Here is a 25,635-nt window from a genome sequence, read left to right as displayed (position 1 = left end):
TGGAAGCTTGACATCTCAACTCTGAAAGCAGCACTTCATTTCAGATCCTCCCACTGAAGAATAAAACAACTGTCCCAGTCTGTGCTGTGACAAGAACTCCTTGTTGACCCACAATTTATTTATTTATTTTTTTTGCATTGCCAGCCCCCGTTTGTAGTCTGTCTCTTGGAGAAACCATCAACAACAAGCTCCTACTCTATAGGCTCCATAGATCTGAATGTCACCTTTTTTTCTTTTTTCTTTTTTTCTTGCTTTTTGGTCAATTTCACCTCAGCTTAATTTTTTTGTTTCATGTTTTTCCCTTTGTAGAGAACCGTGGACTGTCTCTGCAGGATTGCGACTTTGGCTCAGCCTGGTGAAATGTAGTGCTTCGCTGCTCCCAAAGCCGGATTTATTGTCTACTCAAGGTGAGTCCTCTCTCGGGTTTCTTGGAGATTAAATTTTCTGTAGGATGCTAGAAAGCATATCAGCTACCTAGCTGTTTTATGTGATTCAAGAAACTATCTTTCCTATTTTTAGAAAGCAATTTCTTAGTATAAGGCATGAACCATTATTTTAGGAGCTTTTCACTGTATGATATTGAGTAAAAAATAGCAGTTCCACTGTATTTACACAAAAATTTAGAATAACTATGTGTACCATGAATAACCAAATGCGTTTAAAACCTAAAAGCAAAAATTGTATCTGCTGCTGTAAAAATAACATCACATTGCGTATACCGCACCTATTTACTAATAAAGTAGATTTTAAAATTGAAACAAAAATCTAGATTAAACCATTTTTGAGTGACTTATTTATTTGTTTTTTTTTTAATGTTCATCTAGAGAATACTTAAAACTAGGAATAACCTAATCGCTGAGGCCTAGCTCCAGTTTTTTGGGGGGATTTCACTGTATTTTGGTGGAGGTGATGTCACCTCCTCATGAAGCTGTCGGCCAATCAATGGTGTTCCTCAGAATATGGCCGACTGCTGATAAATGCATCAGCTAGGGGTCATTTCAATCGTTCCTTGTCTAGCCTGCCATAAAATGGTTGTATGGATCTGAAATTGATCCAACGTTGGAACAAAGTCTTCCAAAGTTGCCAGAGACATTACATTTTCACTAAGCTAATAAAATGAGGACATTTAGGAAATTCTGCTGCTCTAATGCAACCTTTTAACCCTACACTACCACATGCATTGTCTCTACTGCAAAGAGAATAGGGGCGATCTAATGTTAATTCAATATTCAGAAGCGCAGCTAGCACAGATCAAATGGCTTTGATTATTTCCTCTGCTGCCATTGCTAAATCAGCAGGCGGACTACAATTCTAAAACAACTCCGAAAATCAACGTCATTGTTCACAACTTCTCCTACTCTTCACTGACTGAGCCGGTAAAACATTCTACCGGAGGAATTCAAGTCAATGGGAGAGATCCACTTTGGGTTTCAGATCAAAACAGGCCTTTTATTTATTTCCTATTTTTTATTTTAGATCCATTTTCTGATGAACAACCCAAGAGAAATTTGACCTTAAGGTCACAAACAGGTGTCAGGATTTTCTCTTTTAGGCTTTCCTGGTCGAGAAAACCAGAAAAGCAGGAAAGCAGCAAAGCAGCTCCAGACCATCACATTGTGACCACAACATTTTACTGGCAAATCTTTTAACGAAATGTTGGAGTGAGTCATATTAGGATTCAACTTGGTCATGACTCAAGCTACAGTGTTCTAAAAAATCCCCAACCTCACACTCCGTAGATTAGTTTGTATAGTTTTTACCTCTGTAATTTAAATTATTGCATGTACTTTGTTTGTAATGAGGTAATTGATTTTCGTTTATCTTAGGGCAATAATGTGTGGCAAAAATCTTTGATGGAGTGACTTCTGTCTGACTGCTCTAAATTCATTCAGACAATTTGAAAATGCACGGGGAAAACAAACGCATCTTTTTGGTTAGGATTATTACATGGCCCTCAAAGCGACACTTGCCAATTAAAGAATGTTTCGTAAATGTTTCTCTCTTATAAAAAAAAGTCTTCCAGTGACCAAATCAGTTTCAGAAGACATCTGAATTTTCCGACCACATTAGCTGCTTCAAACGCTTAACCTCGTGTCCTCCTGGCACGTTACGTCTGTAACACATTTGGTGTGTAAACACATCGTCAGGAGACGAACAGCCTCCGTCAGCTGTTACGAGGAGCGCGGCTCCCAGGCTGCAGAGAGGTATGCGGGGTGACACGCTCGCTTTCCCCACGTGCACGCACATCTGCAGCCCGTAAGATGCAAGTTGGCAAATGGAGTGGAAGAGTAGCCCCATTAAACCCCGACTCTCCTCTGAGAAGCAGGCCAGGGGCTCCGAATGCCGGCCTCTCGTTGCGCAGCAGAAAGTGCTGACGCAATTTTTTTTTGTCTGGCTAAAATGCCTTCTGACCACATGACACTGGCTCTTTTCTTCCTCTGAGATTACCCCGGCCGTTAAAGCCGGAGCTGCACAAAGGAGAAGCAGTGTGCGACCGCTGTTTAGGAGGTGGCATAAATTATACCCGTGCCATAAAAACGCTGCAAAGGTCTGCATTGCTCACATTTTTAGATTGGGTGCATATAATTTCTTTGTATCCAGTGTTAATTGGGTTCAAAGTCGTTTTATTTTAGTACTCACTACAATTAAGATATTCTGGGAAACAATGATTTTTAAACAACTGGGGTTTTTTTTTTTTTTTTTGGTCAGAACAGCTTCTCAGATAATTCATGCTTTTAGACATGTGTTCAGACACACAAATTTTGCTGTTTATAAAACTCTCTGGCCTGAGAAGACGCTCCCTTGGCCCTTTTTGCTTGCAGTGCAGATCTGTCATTTCGTGATGACCTGGAGTGGTGGCTCCTGTGCTGGTCAATGGTGCAGAGAAGCAGAAATATTACATTGTCTCCGGGGCGGTAAAATATTGGCTTTGACTGTTGTAAGTTTGCATCAGATTTGACACACATTCTGGTGTTTTCCTGGATGGTTTTTCTCCCAGAGAAGTCGGGAGTTTCGTCTTTTAAGCCTCTGGTTATTGTTACAGTCAAGCAGTTGCATTTATGTCTTTCCTTTAATAGCATCAGTCATGCATGGGCCAACCAGATGCTGCAGGCTGTAAATTTCTAGCTCGGTGCTTCGGGGAACGTTGCTGATGAGAAAGATCTGTGTTGTCAAAGCCGCTGAAGGGAATGTGAAGGAGACGGTTGTTCCCCAGTGGGGTGTGTGGGTGGGTGAGCTGCAGCCTACGGCTACTCAAAGGGAGCTGTGTTAAATCCAACACACTGAAACCCGCAAACGGCAACTCTAACAGCCAGTTGTGACAAAAACCAATTTAGGTGGCACGATAAATCCCGTCTGAGCTGCGAGGAAGAAGCTCTCTGTTTGGTTTAACCTTGTTTCTTTGATTTTTAAGCTCCCCTTGTGGTCGGGCCGGACTTTAAGATAAGATGAGTTTGTTTTCCCAAGTATCTCAGATGTTTGAGGAGTGAAGTGGTGGTTTTCGGCGCAGAATGGAAGAATTTTCAAACAAACATCCTGATTGCTCTGCACATTGTAATAATTTCAGGAATTCTTTATCGTATTGTATCATTCTATATTTATTTATAGAATAAATATGTGACAATCATTACTAAAACAGCAGTCTTTATGTACATTCCAGAAAATGTAGAAGGCTGCAACTGTTTGCAGCCTTCTACATTTCAACCTTCCTGTTATCTTCATTTCACCCTTCCTGTTATCTTCTGAAAGTCTTGCTCTCTCTGGCAGCTTAAATGACATTTCACATTGGTCAACATGTGATTGAAAATATATTTTCCTTTGAAGTAGCTGAAAAACAAACCTCTTTCACACTAAAAAACAACCAACATTTACTCTTCTTCACTCAGTGAAACCTTCCACACTGAAGACAGTTGCAGAAGTGTTAGCCGAGTTGAAAAGAAAAGGTATTTTTAGTTGAGAATTAGCTGATTTAGGTCATAGGATAATTGTCTGTGCCTCTCCAGGCTCACACTAATTCAGATCATTTTGATGTTATGATATTCAACAAATTCCAAAGGACACATATTTCTATGCAGACCAAAATACAGCGAGCACAGTACTAGTGTATATTTTTGAGAAAAACAGTTTCAGTTTCAGTTACTGAGCAAAGGTTTGATTTAGATAGTAAAATCTAAAACACAGACCAAGTAAGGTTCTGCTCCTGCAGACCTGGACGTAGTTCCCGGTCTGTTTGATAATAGCTCTGGTCACAGTTCCCAGTTGACAATTTTATTATTTGAGGTGGGAAGCTTCTTAAGGATCAATGTATTCTCCATGGGCTGCATAATGTGGGGCAAACATGGTCCAGGGAGAATACTATAAATTCACAGGGTAACCACAACCTGCCCTTGAAGTGGCTTGTTGGCAGGAGGGTAGTGTATCACGTGTGGCCCAGAGACAGACAGACAAACAAAGGACTGCAACTACCTTGTTGCCTGTGCTGCTGGTAGGAGAGCGAAGCCTCGGTGTTTACCGACTCGTATGGTTATAGCTACAAGCCGGCCCTAATTGTCATGCAGCTCATTAAGGCATGTTAGGCTGGCGGCTTTGAAGCTGGACACATTGAATATCTCTGGAATCATACGGTCTGGATGAATGCAGCTGGGGAAACATTGGTAGCTTATTTTTAGATATATATTTTTTTATTTTCTGTGAAGATTTTCTTGTTTGTGTTTGGCTCCTGGTTCACAGCTTGAGTCCAAATCGGAGCATATAGCACACACAGTGTTTCACAATACAAGTTACTCTGTACAATTACTGGCACTCTAAAGTGAAGGGCTTTTTACAGGATTTGTAGAGTTTAATTATTTCCCCCATAGTGAGCACACCAGATGCTCAACCTGAAATGGGATGTTGGATTTGAGGTATAATAAAGATAAATCTGTAACTGGGTCCCTACTTCAAAAATCCATAGAGGTCATTTTTAAATGCCAATCTTGGTGATTACTGCTTACAGTGAATGAAACCCCAAAATTCAGATTCTCTGAAAATTAGACTGTTATATTTAATACAGAAAGGTATGAACACAAACTGTAAATCATTTGCAAGCAAAACTTTCAGTACTGTCCTTATTCAAAACCCTATGAAGGATGTTGCCTTTCCCACAGTTTTTCCTTCAACTCAACTTTCCATTAATATGGATAAAAAAAGGGCGCCAAAGAAGAAAAAAATATACAGATTAATCACAAATTTGAATGTAATCACAACTGAAATCAAGACGGAAAGCCTTATACGCACAGATTATATATTCTACTGATCTGTTTGCTTTATTTCATAACATTTTCAAGGTTCTTGCTGTTCAGGTTACTAATGCATGTTTTTCTTTTTCATATTTTCCTTTCATTTAACTTCTTATAAATATGCTTGGAAATAGGTCTCTGTATTAATTTGTAATATTCCAATATTATGAGGAAGGAAATTTGGAATGTTCATTAGATTAGCTAGCTATGATCATAACAAAATAAAATGCTTGAAATGTATTAATCTACGTGCAATAAATCCTAACATATTTAACATAAAATAACTCTGTGAATTCACCAGACCAGCTTTTGTCCTCATTTTTTTTTTTTCATGCTTTGAGGATGTTTTCTATTGATCGAAATCTATCATTTCCTGACATGACCATAATTTACTGATTTTTGTTTAGACACAGTGCAACCAAACCACAAAAAATAAATAAATAAATAAATAAATAAATAAATAAATAAATAAATAAAAAGGGGGTTGTTGAAAGTCTCTGAGAAAAAAAAAGAAATATATATATATTAATTATCAGCACAGCTATTTACAAACCCTGCAAACCTTTTCTTGTCATATTAAACTCAGTCAGCTCCTGTGTGGTTTATGCCCACTGTACCATTTGGCAGAATTAATCTTTTCCCACAATCGCCACTATAAATCATATCTAAAGGGCAAAGGGAAGCATAAAAAGTTATCTGAGTTTATTGGGAGAACTCCTTTGGGACTGTGTTTGCACAGGTTTGTTCAAAAATCATCTCCTCCCCTCCTGTTTCTGCCTGCCGCCATCGACAGCTGGACCCAACTAACAGCTGCTGCCCTTCCCCCAGAAACTAAAGTCTAAAACAGCAACAACAGAAAGCCTGTCAGTTTTTACGCTATGTAGCTGCGCAAATCGTCTCGTAACTAGCCTGTAAATCCGCGTGGTTCCCCCTTTGAGCGAGGTCTCGCCGTGTAGATTAATCTTGTTGAAAGGCGGGGCTGCTAGCCTGAAGAAGAGAAGTTTGACGGATTTGTTAGTGTTTGTCAGAATCATAATTGGCAGTGGTGACCAAAGCTGCCTTTCTATTTAGGTGTCTGAGACGCTGACAAACATGCCACCCACGTAGACGGCGGACATGCATGTGGCTGCCATTACCAATTATTATGTGCAGACATGCCTGGTAGGGGTCCACAATGCTGTTCTTGGCAACATGCCTACACAAGGTTCAGAGTGTCAGTTTGCAACATTGGTTTTGTTTTAGTGCCTTTCCTTATGGCTGCATTGTCTCGTTAATTTTGACTGTCCAGTTGTAAATACTTTACTGTGTTAACATCGTGTTTGTCTCATGTGATTTGAAATATTGATTGTGTTCAGTTTAGTTTAGTTTTTGTTGTTGTTGTACTGTGACAATTCAAATGTAATCTCGAGATTGTAGACGAAAACAGATTCAAGTCGTATTCCTATTTTAATAACGAATCTAAATCTAGATGATCTAATTCAGTCATATTTTCAACATAAATTTAATGACATACTTTTCTATGGTCCTAGTTTTAATGCAACGCAGTCAAACTGGTGAAAGGTTATGTGTCCAAGGAAGTCAAGCAGATTAAATCATCGGTGATACGGAGCAATCCCTCATACTCCAAAAATATATGGTGACAGTGGACGGATGTTAAATACAGTAGCGTTAGCACCTTAAGTAAACTGTATTCTGCTAGAAAAAAATGACAAGGCTGCAATGAAATAGCACAACCTTAATCTCCCACTTTCTATTTATTTATTTGTTTGTTTGTTTTTTCCACTTTTGATTCATTTACTTGCATTTAGTCTTGTTCGGTATAAAAAGTTAAACTGAAAGAAGGGGGGAAATCATCTGGGCACTGAAACTCCAAGGTGGAGTTTTGGAAAATATAGGCGGCGCTTTGTGAATGACTGCCATGAGAGATTAAAGGATTTCTCAGACATGCACGAAGAAATCAAAAACAACACATCACGTATGTATTTGATGAGGGACATTATAACGTGATGCAAAGATCCACAAAAGTTGATTTAGCATAGTCTACCCCTTTACAATTTTCTCATTTGCATCCTTTAGCAAATACTTTTGCAGAGAGATTACAAAGTATCACAAAGATCAAAATCGTTGTAATGGAAGCCAATAAAACTAGCTGCTTTATTAGTAAAATATGCCAAAAAGAAAAAAAAAAACATAAAGACTGTGCAGTTGGGAAACTATATATATTTATTTTTTTTTTATATAAAAACTCTTGGCACAGAAAGGTATGAATTTCTGCAGCAGGAATGTAGAGGTGGTTGGCTCATCTCTGGATCACATATTTTAAGTCACATTTTAATTTGTATTTTATAATTTTGGTGTAGTTAATGTGTAGTAGTAGAGAAATTTCATTTTATTTTTAACTTATTTTTATAAATTTATTTAATAGTGTTGATTGTGCCTTGATATGATCTCAGTGTTTGTACGCTTTAGACGGGGGCCACCACTCTGCACTACTTCAGGCAGTTTGTTTAGAAAGAAGACGTCTATATGTTAACAAAGAACTCTGAAGGATTTAAGTGAACCATTGCTGAATCAACTCAATGTCTTGTGAAGAGAAACAGCTCAAATGCGTTTCTGCAAAAGTAAAAAACAAACAAACAGCGCAGGTCCTTTTAATGTGGATTTCTTTATTTTATTTCCAAGTTTCTTTGAGGCAATGTCTACAGCGTGGTAACGGTATAGAAATAAACTGGAACCGTGTTATTTTCCACCACCTAAGTCCAATGATTGACGCACAGTGGGTTGATTGCTGAGATCCAGCAGACATTTATTGGTTGTCATCAAACTGCCATCAGAGGTCAGTCGCTTAGCTATCGTTGCTAATTGGGTCTCCGTTTCTCTCGGTCCCGTCTGCGCCTTCAATCACACGTCAAGTCGAGTTTGACAGCAGTGCACTTGTGGGCTGAACTTGGAGAGCAGGTAATTTAGGATGTTTTCTCTGCATCCTACACGTCGCTTCCCACGCTGCGCTCTGATCTGGGTTCTGAGCTGCTGCAAAACAGAAATCCTCAGGGTGTCGTTGCCCTTTCTAGACACAGTAATTTGTTTACTATTTTGTTTGTGTGTACAGGGCTGTGGATTACAAAAATAAAAATGTTTTTATACAGCATGAGATTCATGCTGGTGAGAACTCACAGCATGGGCTGTATTTGATATAACTGTGAAGGATATTTTTTACAGTGGCCTGTAATGAAAGAGGCCATGATGGGCTGGAGTTTCTTATATTTGTGATTAACACAGTTAGCGCAAGTAGCATTACTAAGATGGCGTTTTCCATGTGCATTCTCTGGAGCATAGATTTTGCATGCATACAACCCAATGCCACTGCTAATAATGGTCAAATGTTTAACTTAAAACTTTAATTACACATATAACTCCATCCTAGGAGCATTTATGAAGTTAAAATGACAGGAAATAACATTTTTATAACTGTTTTAATCACATTCATTAATAAAACGTATTTTCTTTGCTCATATAATTCATATAATTTTTTACACACAAATCTTGCAGTTTTGCAACCTTAATGATGAGATGTATCTTACTTATAATTTCCTTTTTAAATAGCTGGCAACGGTTTTAACATGGCTTCTGATTTAATTTTAACACCCAATACCCACAACATAAACTGGAAAGCAACAAACATTGATTCAAATCCTTTTTTTTTTTCTTCCACGGTGCGTTAAGATTTAAGTATTCTGGCTAAGCTGAAGTGATGACTGGTTGACGTGAATAAATAAATATTTTTTTTTTTTTCAGAAAGATTTGACCTTATAAAAAATTATAGCAGCTTTAGTTAATTTTTCTCTTATTGACCAGTCGCCACAAACCCAATTAGCTGCAAGGCTTTTTAGGGTGTTTTTTTCTAATTATATTTACATTTAATTAAAATGAGTTACTATGATTTACATGTCACTCCATTTAATTTGCAGAGCTCTGCAATTTTTTTTCTTTTTGTATTGCCACATTAAACTCTGATTGCATAAAGAATAAGGCTGAATTAATAGTAGTGCCATTAATTTCTGGAATGTGTCATTGGTTTTCTTTCGCTCTTGACTCATTTGCATGCTAAAGGCAGGCTTCTGCTGTACGAGCTGTCTGTGGACGAGATGAAAGGAGATTATAAGGGTGGCTGCTAATTCACGGTGGACAAAGAAGTTCTAGACTGAATCCGAACGTGTTGGCGGTGCACACAGAAGTGGAACAATGCATAATTCATCAGGAAACAGATTCATCCACCATCTCGGTCGACGTGCGTCTGCTTCGTTGAAAGCAGGTTGGTGCGTAGCGTGCCGTCTTATTTCCCCAGATTGTGAGCAAAACAGAGGCTGTTGTCGACAATCGCTTTCGACGATTGAACCCGCTTTGTGACTGATGTAAGTGGGTGAGTGTAGTCGTTGGCAGAAACTCAATTTCCAGCTCGGAATGCCATCTTGAGCACCTATTCGGCATACCTACAGTCTCTTTCCATCTCCCTCCTCCTGCGTGTTTGATGGAGGCTCCTCATTGATCTGTTCTATTCTCGTCGTGCGCTTTGAAACTGTACCCTGACATGAAAACTTGACATTCTGTCTTCATCGGCTCTTTGATGGTCTTTTGCGTTCACGACTCACACGAAATGGGCTGAACAATATTAGGAAAACACGCAGTTGGCATGTAATTGTCGCGTTTTGTGACAAGGGTTTTAGGTGCAGAACAGAAAAAAAACAAAATGCTAGAAATGAATCCTTCAGATCATTTTTAAAAAGTAAGCGTCACTTTTGATTTCAACATAAGTTTCACAAGCCAACATGTGAAGAAGACAAAGAAGAATCTACAGAAATTGGTTGCTAAACTCCTGAAGTCACAGATGTTTAAAAAAATATATTAAAAGGTGCTATTACTGGTATTTAAAACTCTTAGTGGTCTTGGAGTTATTGGACGAACATCATTTGAAATGAAGGCAGCCCTGGACGGAACATGGTGCACAAGCATTTTGCTAAATACTTCTTCAGTGGATTAAATTCTACCCAATGGAGAGCTTCAAATATCTGTTTAGATTTTTAATTAAAGCATCATCCAGTACAGCAACAGTGTTTTCTGCACTGACATTTTGTCTCTGATGAAGACGGCTATAACTCCGTCCATTCATGAAGCAATTTGCTCGGTCCCCTTGCGGCTTTCCTCCTCTTTTGCAACCATACTAAGCCTATCAACCACTCTGCAGCAGTTCATACACAATAGCCCCGGGCAAAAGAAGTTCAACGCTCTTATCTGGCTCTGCTTGCTTAGAGATATTAAGCAGCTACAAGACAGAGGCCCGACGATGAGGGGCCAGAGTGACATGTAGCTCTGAGTGTTTTCAGAAAGCCAGTACAATGGTGATGTTGCTAAAAGAGGAATCATCAGGAACTCGGGTGAGTTTGTTGTGCTGCACTTCCCTTTTAAGTTGCTGGATTACCCAATTTGGGTTCTACGGATAAGTCAGATTGCTTTGTCTCCGTGTGGCGTTGGCATGCATACATGCCAATGCCGTAGTGTTGGTATGCAACCAAATGTAGCATATCATAAAAAAAATAAGCACACACGTATAAAAACCAGTTTAGAGTACTTCGGCAGGATCTGGAAAAACAAAACGCTGAAAAAGCAAACGAGCAGCACACCATCCATATGATGAAACAGTGGTGGCAGCATCAGGATGTGGGGATGTTTTTTTTTTTTTCAATTGACAAAATATGCAAAAAAAATATTATAAACAGATCTAAATTATACAACATGAATAATACACTTTAAAAAGTATGTTATGATTAATAGTCATTTCTTATTTTACTGCACTAAAGAGAAAAACTTTACAGACATATTCACATTTTGGACAAATATTTTCCTTCAATTAGTTGCTTGTATATTAGTGTGTTTCAAGCTTTGCAGTGTTACAGGCACCCATGACCAGCAAACCTTGTATTTCCGATTCACCCAATTCTGAATTCATCTAAAGTTTTCACACAAATAAACTGACATTACTTTTTAGTGTCTGCCAAAGTCTACCATTGCTACTGCTGTCTCCCCTCATAAAATTCACAAAATTAAAATGTATCTGGGAAATGTCAAACCTCAACGTCAGAATAAACTGCACCGTATTCTGGATGATTACAGTACATTCAGGATGCAAACTCCAAAACTACTTGCATGGGTTGGACATTTCTCCTAAGCTTTACATGGCCGCCTTGCTACTACTGTACTGGATGGAAGTCGACAGATATCGGAGTTTACTTGCTTTCGTCTCGTGGAGTGTGACTCGGTTATTTACCTGATCAATCAAATGTCAAAAGAAGATCTCAGTGCAATGTAAATATAAGCCACAATTATCAGCTGAATGGGGGAAATGAAGTGAGAAAAGAGGCTGTGAAACCCCCGAGAATTAAATTTCAGCATTAACCCGGTCTAGAGACTCCGGCTGATTGCAAATCCGTCAGTCTTCATGCAAATGTGCACTTCTGCCAAAGTTGATTACCTGCCGTTTTCAGCCTTCTCATGTCCTGACTCTATTTGCCCCTTTAAGCTGCCTGTCATCAAACTGATTTCGCTGCTGGAGCCCTGCTGTATTCACTTTAAAGGGATTGAGAGGCTGGAGGTGTACATATTTATGCAAAACAAAATTGTCTCCATGATCGACACGTCGGGGTTGGGTTTCAAAGTCAATCACGTGTAATAGGCAAGTTCTTATTTTGCAGTTCTGGCCTATTCATTCATTTATGTGTGGCAGCAGCTCTTCTAAATGACCAGCAGGTGTAGCTCTTTGAGTGAAGAGGCAGCACACAGGAGGAGATAAAGTGGAGGAGAAGCAGCAGCAGCAGTGGGGAAGATTGATTGAACCATCTTATTCAGTCATCTCCAGTGGGACGCTGCATTTAAGTCAGTGTTTGACCTTTTCCAGGGCATTATGCAGCTCTGTTTATCGATAAAGCTTTGAGAATTGCTTCTTATTAACCCAGTGTTGTTACTATGCATTTTAATAATACAGCGTGGAGAAAAAGTATTTTACATTTATTCTGCTATTGCTTTTTTTTTTTTTTTTTTTTAAATCACACTTATATTAATCAAGCAATCTGTCAAATTTTAGTATATGGTACAATGCAACAGCATGTTTCAAATTTGAAATTTTATCAAGGGAAAAACTGTCAAAATCAGTATAAATATATATTATATTATAAACATATAATCCCCATCAGAATGTCTCAATAAAAAAAATAAAGTTTTGAGTGGCCTACTTAAAGTCTACACTTAAATGTGGTGTGACTTTAATAGGTTTAGGAAAATTAATGCTCCTCACAGGGCCTGGTAAGCTTAAACAACTTTTCCCCTACAATGAATTAAAACGACATTTAAAAAAAAAAAAAAAAAAAAAAAACAGCTTTCTGTCTGTCTTCATATTGTCTTTGTCTAATACTCAAATTTGTTTGTTGATGTAAAACTTTGAAGTGTGACAAATAAAAAGTAAAAATTGAAAACAAAAACTCTTAAGTGGGTGAATACTTTTACACTGCCTGGTATCGGTTTCTTGACATCCCTGCTTGGAAAATTCTTAGCAGCAATTTTCTTCTCCCTCATAGCTGCTTCTTAAAAAGTCTCTGCAACTCTTTGTTTGCTCCATGCAGCTTGCACACACAATGCTGCGTTTGTGTTGCTGTTCATGGGAGGCTGAAAATAACGCACCCGTAGCCTAAAATCAGAGCTCTGTTGTCATTTTGTTGTCTGCAGGGGAAAACGCTTTTTCATAAATCACTTATGAACCACGCTGTCTCCTTTTAAACAAATTACAAAAAGAACATGCTGCAAAACTTGAGGTGTGGAGGGTAAGGGCGGGGGGGGAGCACTGTGGTTAGGTGGCTCTGGGAGAGAATACGTTCTGTGATTTATTTCTGCGTTCAGTCTGGTGAAGGAATTTTCTTCGCTCTTCTACACACCTACCAATATTTCATTCCGTTATTTAGACTTACCCAGACATCCTTTGTTTTTGTTTTTTTTTTGTTTTTTGTTTTTTTAAATGTAATGAATAAAAGGTCACAAATTACATTCGCCCTTAAAGTAGCTCTTTCTTATTCTATTAAAGGTCAAAATGCCATTTTGTTTGTTTCCTTTGACTGGATTTGGGGCAGAAGAGGCCTTCGTGGGTTCAAACTGGGCAGAGTCGTTCTAATCAAACTGATGGGAAGATTTCTTTATGACCCACAAGGACACGCTACATGCGAAAACAACTGACAGTTCACTCTGTGGGTCATGTTAGTGTATTATTAGTACAACTCGACTTGGCTTTAGCTGGTATGGACTATAAAGGGATCGGCCCTGACCCATAACTTGTTGGTCCTGTTTAGGAGGAGTTACCTGAAAAGGTCAGTGAAGCAGTGCAGCCAGGAATGCAAGAGAGTCCACATATCTGAACTAACCTACTAAAGAAATCTCTTCACGCTCAGGATGTCCACTGACAGCTGTTTTCTGGCCGTTTCAGGTTGGTCGGTCATTCTTTTTCTTATTTGGCTACAAAAACTGAAGGCGTAACCAGATATCGGGACACTAAAATGGCATATTTTTCTTCGACGTGAGCAATTAATTTCTTTTCACAATATGGTACAGGTTCTGTGCTGCGTTTAGATCGATCCAGTTTGCCGGCTGATCAAGGAAAGCGACATTGTGGTTATTAAAGCAGGTGTTGACACTTGTTGAAGTGTGGGCAGGTGCCAACTCTTAATGGAAAATTCCAGTAAGATTCAGGAATATGTTATTGATCACAAAGAGAAATTCAGTGTTGTAACTCGTATGATTCAAGGCTCTTTAAAGACTTGTAGAGTCTGATTAGCATCTTTGTAAATTTTGCCACCAGACGGAAGCATAAAGGGTTTTCAGAATGGCTTCAGATGACATGACTCCCCAAAACCATCACTGACAGTAGAAATGTCTCACTTCCCCTCAAACATTATTCTGTTCCTTTTCACTCTTCCTCTACAGTCTGGTAGCTTGGTATCCAAAGGAAATACAAGCTTTGCTTTCATCTCAAAATAAGATTTTGTGTCACCTTTTTTCCTCCCACGCAACTTTTTATTTGTCGTTAGATAGAACTCTATGTGAACAGCCAGCTTCTATATCAATGACCTCTTGTGCCTTACACACATTGAGAATGGTGTCAATGACATCCTGATGGGTCAATGTCAGTTCAGCAGTCTTTCATGACTGCGTGTGCTATGCAGTGGTAATAAAGCAACGTTTCTATTTTAAGAATATATTTTTTGTTGGTCTTCTGTAATATTATCATTTCATTACTATGTTATCATTTTCTAAGAAACTGAAAATGAACTGAGCGTAGAGAGCTGTGGCTTCTTTGTCAACAGTTGAACCAGGGGAAAAAAAAAAAAAAAAAAATCAGAAAGTGTTGGGGAAAAAAAAGCCATCAGCAGGTTGCGGCAAATCCTAAAAGTAGCCTAGAAAGATGAAGAGTTTTTAACAGTTTAATTTTTCCCTGCAGGAGGTTTGAAAGCTGTCTCACCTGTGACTGATCACAGCCACGTTTCCTTCATTGTGATACAGATATCATCACCTTCCCCTCAGCAGCGGCACAGAATGAAAGGACATAAATCCATATTAATAAATAATCCATTGCGGGGCAGGAGTGAAACTTTGTTAGCAGCAACCCTGAGTGATTTCTGCATTGCCTCGTGCAACTTCGACGGTGAGAGCCAGGCCCTGACACTTCCCGTTATTGATATCAGTGTGATTTATGGAGCTCTGTTCCCATGGCCATCTTCAAAGTGGAGACTATGATTTATCCCTGTCTGATGGTGGGGAGTGTCTACCGCCGGGAAGATAAGTGAAGTTAGAATTTAGTTTGTTTTTTTTCTCTTCTTCTTCTTCTTTTTAAATGCACATGGTTGTTTCCCGACTTTACCCGATGCGATGTGGCAGGAAGGTTCTCCTTTAATAATCAGGTCCATGTTTAGTCCTCCCCCTCGAACTGAAGAAATGATTGGATTCCGGGCTACTCTGTCTCAACGAGACTGCCGTTATTAGATAAATAGTCAGAAATCCACTCCTCTCTGCCATTGTTCTTATTTGATTAAGGTTTGACATTTATGTTTCCTTGTCAGACTGACAGATTGCGCTGTAATTGCCTGAAGAAACGTGCATCCCTCTGGGCCCGCGGCATTAGTCTTCCGGTTTGTCGATGCTTCATTTATCTTGAGCTGCTCATTGTTTTTGATGTGGGGGGGCGGGAGGAGACACCTAATTAGATATTTTTAAACACATTTTTCTTCCATCTTCAGGAAGAGCACAGTCATTTCTCTGTATTTTACAGATTTCTTGATTTGTACACATGTGCCCAATTTATGCCTGAGACAGAATTCATTTTAATCTCTTTAAAGTCCTTTGTTGTCTGTTGTGGCTTTTGTTTTAATGTTAATCACAGTAAGTGCCTTCCTCTGGGAAATGTGTGTCTCCCCCCCCCCAACTCTAATCGTATCATTGAGTCTGTGTGGTTTCCTTTCGGATGGGTTTTAATTCGAAGGCAGAAGGGTAAGATGAGATAAATCCAATTTGATGCCCTGTGACACTGGCCTTTGCCATCTCTGGCCCCATTAAAGGCTACTTCATTGATTGAAAATAAGCTTTGTAATTAATGGAGGGTCACAGCAGATCTTAGGCCAGGCTCCGACTCAGAAGAGGGAGTGCATACACCTTCTGCTGGCCAGATTTCTTTTGTGTTAAAAAAAATTTAGAGGCCGATTAAATTTTAAACTTGTGCGTTACAAAGATGCAGTATATGACATTTAAGGTGATGGTATTGTGTTAACTCAGATTTCTTAGTGTTATACCATGGTGGGGCTTTTTGTCAAGCATGTTTTGAAGCCTCCGATTCTCCAAAAGATGTTTGAAATATTATATGTAGGGCAAAGAGGTTTGTTAGAGAACATTGGTTAACAAACAGCATCAGGAAGACCAAGGTAAAAAGGTCAGGGGTAAAGATAAGAACAAGATTTTATTGGTGTTAAGTTATGGAAAAAGCATCTATAAATGGAAAAGAAGGCAAATGCGAAAATCTATCGCATTTGCTGTTTGTTTGTCTATAGTGGCTTTCAAGACATTTGTCATTACAATACACATTATATATTGCTGCATCCAATAGCTAATGGAAAGCAATTTTAAGAAGATTAGTTTTTAGTTGCTTTTTGAAAGGTCGTCAGAGTCCGGAGATATCAAACTAAAGGGTAGAGGGTTTCAGAGCCCCTCTACTGCTGCTAAAAAGACTCTTTCACTTTGAATGTGGTACAGCCAGCAGAGCCTGGTCATTTTACCTCAGGGACATGTAGATGCAAACGGTTTGAGACCTCTGGAGGCGCTTGACCATTAAGTCCGTATAAGTATTAACTAAGATCAGTGTACAGGAAGCCAGTGGAGCTGGATAGGGAGCAGTGTGGTAGATCAGAAGTTAGTCGGCATCCCTTTGTACAACCCCCGGACGGTCCAGTGATGTTTTTAAACGTGAATAATTTGTTACTGTGATCCGATCTTGAAGAAACGCATGCAGAAATAACAACTGCAAACTTGCTGGGACAATGCCGTCCACCTACGCTAACTGACTGGGCAAGAAGAGTATTGATAAGCAACCAAGAAGACCGCATTACTGTCATAGTATCTCCAGAGGATCTGCAGCACAGGTTGCAGAATCTGTTGGCGGGACAACTATTGGTAACTCTCCACAAACCTGGTCATTATGTAAAAAAATGAAATAAAATTGCAGGATGAAAATCCTTGCAGAATGCTGTGAGTTTGCATTTTGCCCCCAACTGTGTAGGAGACACAGCAAAAGTGGAGGAAAGAGCTCTGGTCCTATGAGACCTGAACTGAACTGAAACCTCCTGTGGGGATGCTCTACAGAAAAAACAAACGAACTAAAGTTCACAGGCACTCTCCATTTAATGTGACTGAATGTGAGCTACTCTGCAAGGTACAATGGGCAAAAATTTAAATTTCCAATCATGAGAACCCTTCATAGTAATTGTTTCTCTTTTTTTCTGTTTTATATTTGTTATATCACACAAGAACCACTGATTTCGTGGCTATGATGTGTGAAAAATTCAGAGAGAGTGAATACTTTTGCAAAGCATTCTGTTTTGGAGCATGTTTACAGGGCTTTATTTTTCCAGCAAAGCTTACAAGCATCTCAAGCTGCTCGGTAAATTTTTCATTAGAACAAACAAATGTGCTGTTTTTAGTCACATTTAGCTGCTGAAAGCCGTTCATGCAAGCCTGGGAATGTGCCTTTAAGTGGGGCTTTAACACTCAGAATGAGCATTAGGAGCAGGCTGTGGAGGATCCTGAGATGGGCTGCATCCGCTTGCGCACATTTCTGAATCTGTGAGAGCATGCTGCTTCTTGGCTTCCCTTCATAAAGGCCGGCACAGAGGGTCAGAGAGAGTGGGAATGGGAGAGGTGAACGCTTATACCCTCAGATGAAACGCTGTGTGTGAGCTTCTCTCTCTCTTTCTCTCTTTTGCACACTCTGTCCTGTCCTGTTTAGATTTTAAACATTGATTCTCTCTTCCTGGAAACAGACAGCAACATCTCTTCTCATTTTCTGCTCTGGCAGCTTGTTAACGGCGAACTGCCGCTCCTGTTCTGCTCATGGTTAAACATATGGAAACACATTTACTGGAGTCATTTTTGTTACGTTTTTTTTTTTTTTTTTTTTTTTTTTTTTTTTTCTCTCTGTAGCCCTTTTACTGCGAGGAGGAGCTGACAGAGTTACAGTGGGTATTTACTGACTGAGTCATAGCTTTTTAAGATTTCAGGTTTGTATTATCACAGCTTAGCCTATGCCCTGCAGGCTATCCAAACCGGTCATAATGGGGTTGTTTGCTACTCATGTTTCATATTGAGCTTGAGTGTTGCTACGTTGACTCTTACACTGCTTTGGAATATATTTTCAGATCTGACCTGTTGCCTCTTTACTCTCTTCATGTCTATAACAGAAAGGCACATTAGCTATATATATATATATATATATATATATATATATATATATATATATATATATATATATAAAAATACAAAAAAAATCCCCTTCTCATCCACCGCTTCTCTGAGCTCGGGTCCTCTACCAGAGGCCTGGGAATTGACTAGTTTCGATAAAAAAAAAAAAAGTGTTCTGTCACCTTAAACCTGTGGGATGAATTTGATGCTGCTTTTCAACCAACCTTCAGCTGGAAGAGAGGGGTCAGTCGTGTGTCTGCATTAAGTTTTCTTCTCACAGATAAGGGAACCTGACCGACGTAGATGAGATGGACTCTCATAAGCTTTGCTTTACGTAATAAAAGTCCTACAGTTCACCGCTGTTTCCAAGAAATCCAGAAACACGTGGCAGAAAACCTGAAATGCACTGATGTGAGTCTTGTGGCCGATAGTGCTTCCGTAACGGTGATATCATCCGTTCCTCCAGCTTCACTCACAGTGGAGGTAATATGAAGATCGTGGGTGTTTTAAAGACCCTTTTACAGTCAGTGGAATATCGCAACTGTGGAGAAAAGTGGGATATGAAGGAGAAGGAGGGCTTTTCAAGAGCCTTTTCATGCCTTTACTCTCTTCTTTTTTTTAAATTTATATATTTATCTATCGTTTGGGTCCACAGCTGGACCTTAACTGTGGGGGCTTTACAGAGTAACCGCCACTTAACGGAGAACATCTGCTGCCATGCGCTTTACTCAAAGAAGGGCTCGCATCAAAGATATGTGAGGCGCTGTGGAGGAGGGTAAGGGCCGGAGGAAATCACCGACTCAGTTGTGAAAAAGAAAATATTGTCAGGATGTTAACTTTACTGTTGTATGCTAGTGCAACATATTAAATGGCTTATTATTACGCTTTCTTTTCTCAAACACTTAACAGTAGATTCTATAAACTTGGAACAATAAATAATAGTGTTTTTCTTTTTATTCATACCAACAATTCAAACTGCTTTTTACTTATTCTGTTTTCAGTGCTTAGCTGTGTTTCTGTGTCTGTACTCGTGTTTTTGCCTTTTCCCTTCCATCTCCATACATGCTACCGAATTAGTTTGACTTTTCGTAATCGTCATCCTTCACCTTGCGCTGCCACTGACCGCACTCTGTTTACCAAATAAAAGTGAAGGCTGGGGGGATCTTTCTCCACGATGTGTTGTAAACCCACTTGTACTTCCTTCTATTCTTCTCTAATTACAAGGAGGCACTTGATCTCACACTTTGATGACGGAGATAAGATCAAGCGTTCGTGAAAGGGATTTTCCCCGCTTCAGTTTTCCTGATACATTAACTCCTTTTGAAGCTTCCCCTCTTCTCTCCTATCTGGAGAATTTAGCTTTGCAGCACTCTCTCGATCTCGCCGATAAAGCTTTTAACTGATTATTTCTACTGTTGACAGTCGGATTTCCGTGCGGACATCCGACCGTGCTAAAAGGCTCCTTCAAAAAGATTAACATGTATTTTCTTTGCTCTCTCCCACCAGGTTTCTTTCTGTAGTCGGATCTCCGCTGCCGCAGTCATGTTTAGGAACAGCTTGAAGATGCTACTGACGGGGGGGAAGGCCAACCGCAAGAGTCGCAGCAGCGGTGAGTGTGTCTTATGACTCCCGTCACAAACAATGACGCATCTGCCCGTCAGCTGCGGGAGGTGTCGACGAGGCTTCTCGGTTTATTTTTGGAAGCAGAAGTAAACCGAAAATCCACAAATGCGAGCGAGCGTATTTGAATGAATTCCCTTTTAGAATTTATTTCTACTAGGTTTTCAAAAGTTCTACATAAATAAAAAAAAAAAATCTCCAAAGCTTGGAGGACATGACCCTGTGTTTAGAAGGTTAGATAACACTGGGAAACCCCCATCGCTCTATGTGAATGTGGAAACCGTCAGACTGCGCCTGTGCAGGAGGACGAACGGGTGAAACGGGATAGTAACAACACTATTATTTTCATCTTTTCTCTTTCAAGGCGTTCAGTCCTGTTGTCAGAACTTAAATCCGGCTTCTTTATGGTATTTAAAGAATGCTACGCCAAGTGGAGCAGCTCTGTGAATAGTCATTTTAAAAGCACAACAGGGAATTTCCAAGCCGGCCCCCGTTTTTCAGGCTTTCAGTTAGTGGTTTTCCATCTTGTTGTTTAAAACTTCACATTTTTTGATTCATTGCATTGATTAAAGTTGTTAAATGGCCCACGTCAGAGGTCTTCAGGTGTAATCGCTCAAAGAGAATTTATGTACTCTTATTTTGAAGTCAGAAGAAAACATTGTCTACAGTTTTCAGTAGAAGGTGAGCGATTAAAAGGCGGGACATACCAGCTTATGACACTTTATAACACTTCAACATTTGCTGTTGAGCGTTTTATTGACGCTAAACTATGGTGTTTTTTCATTGTTTTTGAGAAATCTGTACTTTAGTTGTACTTGATCACTAGATTAATGTAGCTGTATGGGGAATGATTAGACCTGATTTAGATGATGTAAAACACAGCTAAATGCTAATCAAACATATCTTATCTTTAAAAACACAGAATGGTGTAGAAAATCCGTGCTAATTATTTTTTTTTCACCAAAATCCTGCATTGTCTCAGTTAGATTTAATACTGTCGGTCCATCTATCCCTGTTTGTATTACTTTTATCATTATAATTATTATAATTTGGGATTAAAACAAATATAAGAACCCAGCTTTCTCACTTCCACGTGGACTAATTTGTTACTACTTCAGTTTAGTTTTGTTCATTTTACAACTGTCCTGTAAAAGTTTCAAAGCATTTTTCTTCCCCTAATTAGGGTTTTGCTTCCATCTCTTTAGGTGTCGTCCCTCCAAAGGTGATGATCTTCATCCCTGCTTTAGTAATGTGTGCCAATTTGACAAGTCAATTATCACAAAATGCATCTTATGTCGTCTATTTAACTTTATTATCAGACATAAAAAAAAAAGTATTTTCTTTCAAACTCTTGAATAAATGCAACCAAATGTCTTGAAACTCACCGAAGCAGAGGATTTCCCAGACTGCAGCAACCCAGAACAGGTGGAACTACTTGAGTGTTGTGACGTCCCTGTCTGCTGGGCTTCGAGCTCGAAGAAAACTTGACGTTACCAAATACTGTGCCGTCTCTTGCCTTTCGCATGTGTAGAGTGGTGCTGCGTGACGGGAGTATCCTCTGGTGTTTTGCTTCTCTGTTGCAGTCGTCCTGCAGGGAACTCACTCATCCCAGCAGACAGGATCTGTTCTTGCAATCTGTCTCCTGCTCTGCAACATCTGCATCATGCGCCTCTCTGCCTTTAAAACTGTGAACACTTGCTTAGAAAGCTCTTAATGAAGCTGCATTTAGAAGCAAAATCAAAACTAGACGTCCGTTGGTCTAATTCTTTCAGGGGCAGAACAAGGCTGACTTATCTGTGCCTGACAGGCAGGGAGCGCTGCTGCTGCTACTGCTACTATGGGACAAAGCACTCGGCTCAACGAATGGAGTTTTCTCTCAAACAGAGCTGCCGTACACCGTGCACAGACTGCTGAAAATCGGTTCAAAAGAGAGATTGCGAGATAAAATGATTGTCTGCATTGTATTTGAAGCAGTTTGAGGGCTTCTTTGGACTTTGGGTTTGAGAATCCACCCGCTAATCTGAACAGAGCGGGGAAAAAATGTCTTAGCCACTAGTTGCTATGATGGTGAGTGGCAGATTTAAAACTACAGAGATAATCCCTGTTTGATTGAGACGAGGTTAGGATTTATATAACTGTCGTTTTATGAAAGACCATTTTCAGATGCCAACAGATGGGAGTTTCTGTGATTTATATTTTGAAAGCAGAAAAAGCAATAATTCAAATTGTACAACTTGAAATTGTTCCCTTTTGTCTCCGTGTTGTCGTATCCGATGCACGTATAGAGCTGTTGTGTTTTACCGAGGCTCCGAGTGATTTTTCCACCTCCATCATTTTCATCCTCCCGTCAAAGGGGTGGAGAAGTGGCACTAGACTTGAAACAAAGTCAACAGCCTGACACTGCAATTACAGTTATGGCATCGGCTGATTACAAAACGAGGAATGGGGTTGAAAGGTTGGTGTGTCTGGACAGGAAGATTTTGCATGACTAATGGGCTTTTAGAGGGACGGGATGAAGAACTGTGGTTGGAAAGAAAGAAAAAAAAACATACATGAACTTGCACTTATCTTGCTTGTCTAGGGTAAAGGAAAAATAATAGTTTCTAAACGATACAGAATGAAACATGCTGTGTTTTAGGAATCTAAGTTAATGTGCTAATATTTGCTTGGCAGAGCTATTTCACTAGCAATTCTTTATTTACACTAACAAACATGAAATGTGACTTTAACAAACTTCAACAACTGTATTAGGCCATTGGACAGCCTGTTTCAGAACTATGTTAATAGCTTTAACGTAGGCTTGGGCAACATGAGAAATTGTCTTGTATTTTTTTCGCTACGTAATACAAGACAACTTAAAAACAAAATAATATGGAGAAGGCTACCGCAGCTCTGCTTGTATCAGAACTCTCAAGTTATTAAACTCCACAGAAACTGGCTTTTTTTTCTTTCTTATTTTTTGTTAGTATCAATTAGTGTCCGAGTATCGATTTGTTTATGAACAGTTCCAGTTTCCTGCCAGTTCCAGTAACTCTAAAAGTCTGAAGGCAGCAGCTGTTTGACAGGAATCAAATTGGCCCCCTCTAATTACAGGAGTCTTAATTGATGGCTCATTCTCCACAGTAGTTGAAAAATCTAATTAGAGATCATCAGATTAGCAAACATGCTTTGAGATTCAAAGCACAAGCAAGACGTGACACAGCAAGCAGGGGGCCTAATGCAGCCTAAATGTGGTTACTGTGCATTTCTGAACAACACGTAAAGCCCGGCTGCACCGACTGCGAGTTCTCATAACGGTACCAGGCTTTGTCTTGTTGCTGTTGTCATGGTTGCTGGCTTAAAGTACTTCTGTTCTGCACAGTCAGTCCTTATTAATTGATTTTCTGCATGGCATCATTCAAGACTCTTGTCACCACTTTTCTGCTCATTTATGGCTTTCTTAAAATCCCACAAAACTGCTCTGGTTTTCATTTCACTCTTTTTTGTTAACGCAATAAATTAGCATGTGTCATCGGGACGTTTTTGCAACTCCACTCACAGTTTCTGTGACCAAACGTATTTAATGACATCTTGGAATTTGATGTTTTAATTTATGTGCAATCCCTCTGCAAACTCTGATCTATAGATCAACAATTATCCCCAGATCGGCTCATTTTCATATCATTCATTATTTAGTCTATTTCTGTGTTCGCTTAAAGACATTTGTAAACGTCTGCAGAGCAGTTGATGTGCTTCAGAGTTGAATTTGCAAAACATTTATATGCAGATGTACATTTACATATATATTGCTTGCTCACATTCAAAACAAGCTATACAATATAAACCGTTAAACATTAGAGACTGGATTATACGCACTGAGATAAAAAGGTTTGCCCCTGTGGAATATTATCAGATGTAAGAAACTCCCGGAGGAGGGGCAGCGGCTGAACAGGAGCCGATTCTGGCTGATCTCCACGGAGCGACAGATTGGCACCGACTGCTCCGCAGAATGTTCCCTTCCTTCCTGTATTAATGAACCGAAGGAAAAGTGAATGGAACCAGATCCTGTTAACAGGCGGCATCACCGTCCTCCTGCAGAGGGGGGTGGCTTACTGAATGTGGGACATGTTTTGGTCCCATTCACCACAAATTTGAAAAATAAAAAAGCATTAAAAAAAGCCCGTTGGTCAAAATGTGGTGCAGCATCTTCAAAAAATATATACAATTCAGTTAAATTAAGTTTTTGATCATGATCTCTCTCATTCATCTAAATACTTAACTGATGAGAAATTAAATAACATGCTGTGGTTAGCTTCATGAATAAGAAATTATTTGCATATATGTATGAAAAACGTAGGAGGGCTAAGAGGGGAATGTGGTGGAAACAAATGGGGATATTATTGGTTGAACTGTCAAATCACTTGGACCTGTTTTTCCTGTGAGCAAAAATAATTTGTTTTGTCATGAGGTTTATGAGAGCAATGCTGTTAACACTATGACTTTGAGCACTAGAGCATTTTTTTTGTGAAGAAATTATATTGTGCCGGAATCATCCCATTTTTAGCTTGATGAGGCACAACCAGTCACTGGCTGGTCGGACAGATCATAATTTTGCTTTTGTTTTCTAAAAATACTGACCTGTGAAACATTATTAATGCTCTCTGACACACTGTAAGATGTTACATCTGCTACTTAGTCATTTTTGACTATTTAGTTCAAAGCAGGCTGTAAAAAAAAAAATATATATATATTCTTAGATATTCTTATGTTGTAGATTTTAAAGAGAAATAGTTGGTGGTAGGGCGTAGCTTTTGAAAATGCTGCAATCAGAAATTGCCGATTTAAAACACTTGCACAGTAGAGAACATTTTCTAAACCTCATTTTCTATATCATGCTGTGGCTCAATAACCTATTTGCAGCGCTCTTCACACAAAGATTCTGCCGGTGTGGTTCATAGCTGTTGAAAGGGGAGCTTTGACATTTTGGTTACTAAGAACAACAGACTAATGTCTATGACCTTCTTCAGCTTCTTCTGCAATGTCATTTAACTTTCACCCTTCAGCTGTTGACATCCCGAGGTGCCTTTATGCTGTGTTGCCTGGGCAACTGTGAGCCAACACAACTGTCCTATGAGAGTAATGGTGCTATGTTAATATACACTGGTCCAAAAGAGAGTTGGTCGCATTGAGTAACTTCTCAAGTCAAAGACAAAACTGTTTGCCTATTTCTCAATAAGCTGATTTTTATCCTCGTTAGATGATAGTTTTGCGTGTTTTCTCTCTCTTTGCAGAAGGTTCATTATTCTTTCTGAAGCCTGCAGAAGCATGATAATGCTCTTCTTTACCAACCTTAGCGACCTTCCTGCGAAACTGAAACGGATGAGGAGGAGTCACTTCCTTCGTGGGGTCAGACATAATTTACCAGTCCATCAGGTGGACGGCTTGGACGCTAAAAACAGCTAACCTCATCAGCTGGCACCTGTGTCCTCGTCTGGGTAACTGTGGTAACGAAAGCGGTGCCAAAGCGAAAGCACACTGAAGGTCAAAGACCACTCAGACTGTCGACGGAGAGTCGAGAAGGGTGTGGGGGCTGAGATGGACGACGTGACCGAAGTGTCAGAAACGGCTTTCTGATGTCTTGTGGAGTGTGGGAGGCACTTATGGGCCCATCATTATGCTTCAGCGGAGCTGCATGATGCACATACCACCCTTGTCTCAGCCGTCC

The 25,635-nt window shown here is 39.5% G+C and overlaps 1 protein-coding gene across 7 annotated transcripts in view; it reads left to right on the top strand.

The window, feature by feature from the left end:
• The first annotated feature begins 293 nt into the window (after positions 1-293).
• Positions 294-25,635, top strand: part of tanc2b (tetratricopeptide repeat, ankyrin repeat and coiled-coil containing 2b) — a 152,642-nt gene continuing 127,300 nt past the window's right edge. For 6 of the 7 annotated variants that reach the window (XM_015031349.1, XM_015031348.1, XM_015031347.1 and 3 more), the window contains exons 1-2: positions 294-407; positions 19,818-19,920. In XM_015031349.1, the coding sequence (XP_014886835.1) occupies positions 19,854-19,920 (67 nt within the window). In that variant the 5' untranslated portion in view covers positions 294-407; positions 19,818-19,853. Of the gene's footprint in view, positions 408-13,663; positions 13,798-19,817; positions 19,921-25,635 lie in introns of all 7 variants that reach the window. The other variant, XM_015031344.1, reaches the window with a different exon arrangement.

Source organism: Poecilia latipinna, unplaced genomic scaffold (genome assembly GCF_001443285.1).
Source record: "Poecilia latipinna isolate Pla-1442-1.1 unplaced genomic scaffold, P_latipinna-1.0 Scaffold203, whole genome shotgun sequence".
NCBI classification, from domain to species: Eukaryota; Metazoa; Chordata; class Actinopteri; order Cyprinodontiformes; family Poeciliidae; genus Poecilia; species Poecilia latipinna.
Note: the sequence above shows the minus strand (reverse complement) of the source record. Positions and strands in the feature narration are given on the sequence as shown.